The sequence below is a fragment of the Leptonychotes weddellii genome, chromosome 7 (assembly GCF_054177405.1).
Source record: "Leptonychotes weddellii isolate Sample4059 chromosome 7, ASM5417740v2, whole genome shotgun sequence".
Lineage (NCBI taxonomy): Eukaryota > Metazoa > Chordata > Mammalia > Carnivora > Phocidae > Leptonychotes > Leptonychotes weddellii.
In genome coordinates this window covers 60,644,287-60,653,429 of record NC_138375.1, presented here as the reverse complement: position 1 = coordinate 60,653,429, position 9,143 = coordinate 60,644,287, and the positions used below count along the sequence as shown (strand labels likewise).

At 45.7% G+C, this 9,143-nt stretch overlaps 1 protein-coding gene across 1 annotated transcript in view; it reads right to left on the bottom strand.

Moving 5' to 3' along the window:
• Positions 1-3,122, bottom strand: part of REEP5 (receptor accessory protein 5) — a 36,889-nt gene extending 33,767 nt beyond the window's left edge. The window contains exons 1-2 of the mRNA XM_081826462.1: positions 2,912-3,122; positions 2,146-2,239 (exon numbers count right to left, since the gene is read on the bottom strand). Coding sequence (XP_081682588.1) covers positions 2,146-2,239; positions 2,912-3,029 — 212 coding nt within the window. The 5' untranslated portion in view covers positions 3,030-3,122. The remainder of the gene's footprint in view (positions 1-2,145; positions 2,240-2,911) is intronic.
• Between the last annotated feature and the right edge of the window lie 6,021 nt (positions 3,123-9,143).

Genomic DNA, 9,143 nt, shown 5'->3' with positions numbered 1-9,143 from the left:
AATATGAACGTCTCTATCATTTCACAGAATTCCGAGCAATAGACAAGAGCATTTAGCTTGTTGGAAGTAAAAAGAGCCAATACTATTCAGTTGACAATGCAGGGAATGAAAGAATGACTACAAACACATGATTTAAAAAACACACACACCAAAAAAAACTGAAATTGACTTGCTTTAAAATAGGACTAAAAAAGAGATTCCTGCTAGAATTAATCCACTTCAGGTCAAGGAGAAACATACTAAAGTTCTGTCTGCGGTCACATCTGCTTCCACCCTCACCTGAATCTATGTAGATCCCAGAAACAGACTTTTACTTTAGGAAAGCCCACACCAATGACCTCATCACACCCACAGAGAAGGTTATGTTTTGCATGGGATTATGTGCCAAATGGTACTGACGTGGAAAAGGGTTTTATGCTGTTCAGTATTTCCAAAAATCCATATTCCTTTCTGGCTCAAAATAATTCAAGCAGCTAGGCAGTTACTAAAGTGCCACCCAGGATTTGTTCAAAATGGGATCAATAACCTCTAAAGCACAAACTGGAATAATGCTTCCAACTTTCTTCCCCCCAAACTCTTATTAAAGGAACTCTTGCAAGTAGACTACACAACCAGAAGTAATGTACTTTTATGTTATTTTGTCTGATAGCACAGACACGTCGTGCAAATCATTTTGAATCAGTGTTGCCTACAAACTTTTCATATATACCGTATTATCAGTCGATTACATTTTATGGGAAACTGCTATTCTTGTACCTTTTTCAGTGATCTGAAAGCCAAACAGTTTTCCTAGTCTGCCCTTCTGTGGTATACACATGAAACCTGGATGGTACTTTAGCAGGTAACGCTGGAAGAAGGTAAATGTTTTTCTCAACATGCAGACAGGAGCTCCAAATTCATAAGCAAGTAGTATCCTAACGTAGCCAGACTTTGTAGAGTGCTTCTAAGTGTCTGCACCAGACGAATACAGTAACTATGTATGTAACTTCAATTTAATTGTTCAAATCAGAACTAACTTCTAAAACATGTTTCCTCCTTTCTAGTCAGATACTAAATTCTAGCTTGTCCTGTAATAGACACAAGATGTAATAAATGTGTTATCTGTGTGTTAGCCTCCCAGCCGAAAAGTTTTTCTTCCTTTATCTCTATGGGTGAGAAAAGTTGCAGAGACCAATTCAATGAAAATAAAACCCACCAGCTTTCTTGGGTAGAGCTACAGACTAAAACAATTCATTTGTGGTGAAGAATTCTGATTTGAATGAATGAAAACACGAAATTGTAGAATATTTTCAAAATAAGTACTGTAGAGTAAAAACCTCAAATAGTAATAAATTCAGATCCTACTCTGCTAAGATTCATTTTTAAGTTTAATTATATGAATGAGTCATTTATATAACCAGGGAGCTATATTAGGGATGCATCTTCTAAGGTTGTTTTTTGGGGGCACCTGGGTAGCTCAGTCGGTTAAGCGTCTGTCTTGGGCTAAGGTCATGATCTCGGGGTCCTGGGATGGAGCCCCCATGTCCTTTGGGCTCCCTGTGGGGAGCCTGCTTCTCCCTCTCCTCCCCACTCCTGCTCTCTGTTGCTATCTCTCTCTCAAATAAATAAATAAAATCTTAAAAAAAAAAAAAGGTTGTTTTTGTTTTTATACTAGGGTCAATGTTTTCCATTTGACTGTAGTAAGTGGCTAGTCTTTTCAAAATCAAGACGGCAAAATTCTCCACAGTGTCTGAATTAACAGTAATTCTGAATTAGGGAAGTCTCATTTGATGGGGTTTTACTAAGTATAAAGTGAAATACACATTAAAATAATTATTAAGGAGAAGGGATCAGCTCTCTGTACCCAGCTGAGATCTCCCCAGCAGTAAAGGCAGGACGACTTTGTTGTAGCACTTTCCATCCGTGCATGCATTACAAGGTACCCGCCCCGCCAGCATAATCCGATGAAATAAGCATTTCGGCTAGTCATCAGGAGATCAGGCATCAAATTAGGGCTCTAAAATGTGTAACCTTAAGCACTTTCTACCCTCTGGCGCACTGACGGCTCTCCCAGGAAAATGAGGATGTGTACTAACTAGGGCAGCCCTGGATGGGGTATGGGGAAGGAGGGGGAGGAAGGGAGGGTTGCAGGGGGGAGCCACTTACGAGACGTAGGCTGGGTAGCCAAATCCTATCAAGTTGCAGAGGAGCGAGGCTCCATAACCGAACACCAGGTACAAAGCCAACAGCCCGATGACACCTGGAGACACGAGGAGAGAAGTGGGTCCGGTGGCACAAGACGCGAGACTCCGGACAGCCCCCGCCCTACCGCGAGGCTTGGCCTAGTGCAGGCGATCGAGAAAAACAAACCGCCCTAAGGCTGGGCCCGGGCCTTTACGCGGCTTTGCAGTCTGTCTGGGGATACCCGGCAGCCCCTACCTTCGCACCCTCCCTCCCGCAGGGGTCCCCCGCCGTGCAGCTCACCCGCCTAGGGAACCCCGCTCCACAGAGGATCTGGAGAGGCCCCGACTCCCCCGCCCGCGGCCCCTCCCGTCCAGGGGACACCCTTCTTCGTGCTGAGCTCCATCGACAGGCTGGTAGGACCGTGGCCGCGCGCACTCCCGCAGGAGGCCCCCTCCACTCGGCGCCAAGCCTGCGCACGGCCACTGGGACTCGGGCACAGACACGTCAGCGCCGGCCCTCCCCGCGCCCCGGACACCGGCCAGCGCTCCCCCCACCCCCGAGCCCAGGCGCCCCGGCGGGGTCTCCGGCCCCTGGCCTGCCGGGACGGCCAGATCGGTGCCGACGATGCCGCTCGCCCCCATCTGTCACCAACACCATCTCCTCCGAATCCCCTTCCCGCTCGCTTCCCCAGCAGCTGGTGCAGCAGCTGCTCCCGGGGCCCGGCCACGGGCGGCGACCGCGCACCCACCGAGCGCGATGTATCTCCGGTTCACGCCGGTCCTGCCCTCGAGCTTGGCCAAAAGGTCGGTCATGCAGTTCTTCTCCTGCAGAAACCGGTCGAACCTCTGTCTCATGGCCGCAGACATGGCGAGGACCTTCGCGCCGCCGCCCGGGCTGCTCTTAGTGCCGGGTGGCCGCAGAGCCGAGGGACTGGGGCGGAGGCGGGCGGGGCGGGAGGCGGGCGGGACCCGCGCTTGTTGACGCGTCCCCCTCCCCGCGCGGCCCCCCTCCCGGCCGCGCCCCGCCCCCCGCGCCCGCGCCGCGCGCTCCGCGGCCGGCGCCACTCCCGGCCCCGGCCCCGGCCCCGGCCCCGGCCGCGGCCGGACCTGCGCCTCCCTGGCAGTGGAGAGGGTCCCGAGCTGCAGCGGCTCCCGGCGGGGCAGCCTTATTCCACGGAAGGTAAAGATGAGCGATGACTCCTGTGAGCGCCTTGCGCAAATCGCACTAGTGCAAAAGCAGGTGGAAAGGGGGAGGCAGGCGCCCCTATTGCTCCCACCCGCAGCATAGTGGGACTGGTTTGAACGTGCCTATCCTGCAGTGCTAACCCTGCCGAGGCATTTAAATCTAACAATTGAAATGTACGACCACCCTTAAAGAACTCTGTCGGAGACCTGCTTTTTCCCTCGTTGCCGGAACCCAGCATAGCTTTTCTCAATAGTCTTTTTGGAAAGACCCTTGAAGAGACTTAAGAGACCCTCCTCTGGGGGACACCCTTTCCGAGAAAGTGCTGCACTACTTAAACCTTTTTGTGGTGGAGTTGAATTTGATTGATATCTGATACCCTGGAAACGTTTCCACCCCCACTCCCCCACCCCCTGCCCCCGCGGAGACAGTCGTTTGCCCTTGCCTAAAAGCAAAATTACCCTGAAGAAGGTAATCCAACAGCTAGGGCAGGGCCTCGCGTTACTGCCTTCAGAACGTCATGCTCATGCTCTTCCTCCACCGAAACCCTGGCTCTGGTTATCTCTCACCATATTATTTCAGGAAACTCCTTTTGAAATTATCTTTGTGACTCCTATGATCTACACAGCGGGGTAGAGTTTTCCTCCTTGCTTAAGCTTCGAAGCTCCCGGTTCCTTACAGACTAGAGCTCCCGTTCCTCAGTATGGCCTTCGCCGGCCGGGCGCACAAACTGGCCCCCAGCGTTTCCTCTTTGTCCCACACAACCCCTCTGCTCTTTCACGTTAACTACAGCACTGCCTTCCACTTCCGCAAAAAATAAAAAAAATAACTTGCCCACTCCTAGCTTTTCCCTTTTATGTTAATTCTCCTTCCTCTTTTCTTCCCTAGAGATTCTTAGCTCAATTCTCTCAGCACACCCACCGCCATCCAGCCACATCAGTGAACAAATTAAACCAAATAAAAAATTATTGGGATTATTGTGATAGTGTCCCAACTGAGCTGTCCATTTCTGTCTTTCCACCTACAGTCAATTCTCAATGTGTCAGCCAATTGGATCTTTTTAAAGATGGGTCAAATTGTGTTCAGCGCAAAATCCTTTTGCTCCCAACTGTTTGCCCCGCACTGTCCAGTAGCTTCCCATCTGTCGTAGGTGATGTGGTTTATCCCTCTCTCTTCTAATTTCACCTACTACCTGCCTCCTTGCTGTGCCTCAAACAAGCTGAATGCATTCCTGCCTCTGGCCTTTCAGTCTCCTTCTATCTCCATGGGTTTCACCTAGGAGTGATTTTGCCCCGTACAGGACATGTGGCAATGTCTGGAGACGTCTTTGGTTGTCAAACTGATGGTCACAACTGGAGAAGTGGATGCTGCTAGCATCTAGCAGATAGTGGCCGGGGACGCTGCTAAACATCTTACAGTGTACAGGACAGCCCTCCCACAAGATTATCCAGCCCCCCGTGGCAATAGTACTGATATGGGGGAACCCTCCTATATCTCAAGAGCTCCAGGGAACTACTTAACTGTCTCTCTCCTCTCACTTTGTAGGTCTTTGCTCAAATGGCACCTCAGTGGGGCCTTCTCGGATCCTGAATTGTAACCCCCAATGCTCTCTGGCCCCTGTCTGGCTTTATTATTCTCCATATAACTTATTATGTCTGACATTCTATATGTCCTACTTTTTAAAAAATATATATTTTTAAATGATGTTGTTTTATTCATTTATTTTAATTCCAGTAGCGTTAAAGTACGGTGTTATATTAGTTTCAGTGTACAATGTAGTGATTCAACAGTTCTATACATTACTCAGTGCTCATCAAGGTAAGTGCACTCTTGGTGGCTTAGTCAGTTAAGCGTCTTCCTCCAGCTTAGGTCATGATCTCTGGGCCCTGGGATCAACCCCCACTGGGCTCCATGCTCATCTGGGAGTCTGCTTCTCCCTCTTCCTCTTCCCCTCCTCCCACCCCATCCCCCACCCCGCTTGTGGTCTCTCTCTCTCTCTCATTCTTTCTCTCAAATAAATAAATAAATATTAAAAAAAAGGTAAGTGCCCTCTTTAATCCCCATCACCTGTTTCACCCATCCCCCACTCACCTCCCCTCTGGTAACCATCAGTTTGTTGTCTATAGTTAAGAGTCTGTTTTTTTCCTTTGTTCATTTGTTTTGTTTCTTAAATTCCACATATGAGTGAAATCATGCGGTATTTGTCTTTCTCTGACTGATGGACTTTGCTTAGCATTATGCTCTCTAGATCCATTCATGTAGTTGCAAATGGCAAGCGTAGAGGCCACTTTTAGGCAACAGGCCTGAGCAGTGGAAACTTGAGCAAGGCAGAAGGGCCCACAGTGACCGCTGACCTGATGCAAACAGGCTCATTAAGCCATAGCCCCTAACCAGGCACAGTGCCTAAGATTACCAAAAATGGTAAAATTCCGTAGTTTCCCATATTCCCTTACTCTCCTCTATAACTCTAGCCCCTCACCACCGCCTCATGGCAGTCTCTCCTTCGCTGTCTTGCCCACAGCTCCCTTGCCGTGTATTCAGTAAACTTCTGTCTCCTTTGTTCTGCCGTGGGTGAGTTCTTTCACCACCTTGCTGCGGGCCCCCACCCAATCCAGATGCCCCACAGCAAGATTTCAGTCATTTTTATGGCTGAATAATATTCCAGTGTGTGTGTGTGTGTGTGTGTGTGTGTGTGTGTGTGTGTGTATAAAACCTCTGATTTATCCGTTTACCTATCAGTGGACACGGGCCACTTCTATAATTTAGTTATTGTAAATAATGCTGCAGTAAACACAGGGATGTTGAATTAGTGCTTTTGTGGGGTTTTTGGGTAAATGCCTAGTAATGTGATTACTGGATCATATGGTAATTCTTTTTTTTTTTTTTTTAAGATTTTTTTATTTATTTGAGAGAGAGAGTGAGCAGGGGTAGGGGCAGAGGGAGACAGAGAATCCTTAAGCAGACTCCCTGCTGAGCATGAAGCCAGACACAGGGCTCGATCCCTGAGATCATGATCTGAGAGGAAATCAAGAGCCAGCCACTCAACCAACTGAGCCACCCACGCGCCCCATGGTAATTGCATTTGTAATTTTTTGAGGAATCTCCATACTGTTTTCCACAGTGGCTACACCAGTTTGCATTCCCACTAACAGTGCAAGAGGGTTCCTTTTTTTCCCCATCCTTGCCAACACTTCTTGTTTCTTGTGTTTTTGATTTTAGCCATTCTGACAGGTGTGAGGTGGTATCCCATTGTGGTTTTGATTTGCATTTCCCTGATGATGAGTGATGTTGAGCATCTTTTCATGTGTCTGTTGGCCATCTGGATGTCTTCTTTGGAGAAATGTCTGTTTGTGTGTTCTGCCCATTTTTAAATTGGATTATTTGTTTTCTTTGGTGTTGGGCTGTATAAGTTCTTTGTATATTTTGGATACTAGCCCTTTATTGGATAGGTCATTCGCAAATATCTTCTCCCATTCAGTCTTTTAGTTTTGTTGATTGTTTCCTTTGCTGTGCAGAAGCTTTTTATTTTGATGTAGTCTTAGTAGTTTATTCTTCCTTTTGTTTCCCATCCCTCAGGAGACAATAGAAAAATATTGCTGTGGCCAATGTCAGAGAAATTACTGCCTGTGCTCCCTTCTAGGATTTTTATGGTTTCAGGTCTCACATTTAGGTCTTTAATCCATTTTTAATTCATTTTTGTGTGTGGTGTAAGAAAGTGGTCCAGGTTTATTCTTTTGCATGTAGCTGACCAGTTTTCCCAACACCATTTGTTGAAGAGACTGTTTTTCCCGTTGCATATTCTTGCCTCTTTTGTGGAAGATTAATTGACCAGATAATGATGGGTTTGTTTCTGGCTTTCTATCTTGTTCCACTGATCTATGTGTCTATTTTTGTGCCAGTGCCATACTGTTTGATTACTACAGCTTTGTAGTATAATTTAAAACCTGGAATTGTGATATCTCTGACTTTGTTTTTCTTTTTTAAGACTGCTTTGGCTATTACGGGTCTTTTGTGGTTCCATACAAATTTTAGAATTGTTTGTTCTAGTTCTGTGAAAAATGCAGTTGGTATTTTGATAGGGATTGCATTAAATCTGTAGATTGCTTTGGGTAGTGTGCGCATTTTAACAATATTTGTTCTTCCAACCCATGAGCATGGAATGTCTTTCCATTTCTTTGTGTCGTCTTCAATTTCATTCATCAGTAGCTTATAGTTTTCAGAGTACAGGTCTTTGGCCTCCTTGGTTAGGTTTATTCCTAGGTATATTATTATTTTTGGTGCAATTAGCAATGGATTTTTTTTTCTTAATTTCTCTTCTACTGCTTCATTATTAGTGTATAGAAATGCAACAGATTTCTGTACATTGAAGGAAACAACACATGTTGGCAAGGATGTGGAGAAAGGGAAACCCTCGTATGCTGCTGGTGGAATGCAAGCTGGTACAGCCACTCCAGAAAACAGTATGGAGGTTGCTCACAAAGTTAAAAAATAGAGCTACCCTACAACCCAGCAATTGCACTACTAGGTATTTACCCAAAGGATACAAACCTAGTAATCCGAAAGGGTACTTGCACCCCAATGTTTATAGTAGTAATGTCCATAAGAGCCAAAATATGGAAAGAGCCCAGATGCCATTGACAAAGGAATGGATAAAGAAGATGTGCTATGTATATATACATTGGAATATTACTCAGCCATCAAAAAAATGAAATCTTCCCATTTGCAGTGACATGGATGGAGCTAAAGTGCATTATGCTAAGCGAAATAAGTCAATCAGAGAAGACAATTATATGATTTCACTCATGTGTGGAATTTAAGAAACAAAACAGAGGATCATGGGGAGGGGAAGGAAAAATAAAACAAGACAAAATCAGAGAAGGAGACAAACCATAATAGACTCTTAACTATCAAAACAAACTGAGGGTTGCTGGAGGGGAGATGGGTGGGGGCATGGGGAAACTGGTGATGGGCAATAAGGAGGGCATGTGATGTAATCAGCACTGGGTATTATATGCAACTGATGAATCACTAAAGTCTACCTCTGAAACTAATAATACACTATATGTTAATTAATTAAATTAAGAAAAAAGAAGTGCAACAGATTTCTGTACATTGATTTTGTATCCTGTGACCTTACTGAATTCATTTATCAGTTCTAGTAGTTTTTTGGTAGAATCTTTAGGGTTTTCTATATATAGTGCCATGTCATCTGCAAACAGTGAAAATTTACTTCTTCATTACTAATCTGGATGCCTTTTATTCCTTTTCCTTGTCTGATTGCTGTGGCTAGGACTTCCAGTACTGCGTTGAGTAAAAGTGGTCAGGGCGCCTGGGTGGCTCAGTTGGTTGGGCGACTGCCTTCGGCTCAGGTCATGATCCCGGAGTCCTGGGATCGAGTCCTGCATCGGGCTCCCTGCTCGGCAGGGAGTCTGCTTCTCCCTCTCAGCCTACCCCCTCTTGTGTTCTCTCTCTCTCTGTCTCAGATAAATAAAAAAATATAAATAAACAAATAAATAAATAAAAGTGGTCAGAGTGGACATCCTTGTCTTGTTCCTGATCTTAGCGGAAAAGCTCTCAGTTTTTCACCATTGAGGATGATGTTCGCTGTGGGTTTTTCATATATGGCCTTTATTATGTTGAGGTATGTTTCCTCTAAACCTAGTTTGTTGAGGGTTTTTATCATGAGTGGATGTTGTACTTTGTCAAATGCTTTTCCTGCATCTATTGAAAGGATCATATGGTTTTTATTTTTTCTCATTAACATGATGAATTGTGTTGTTTTGCGAATATGGAACTAT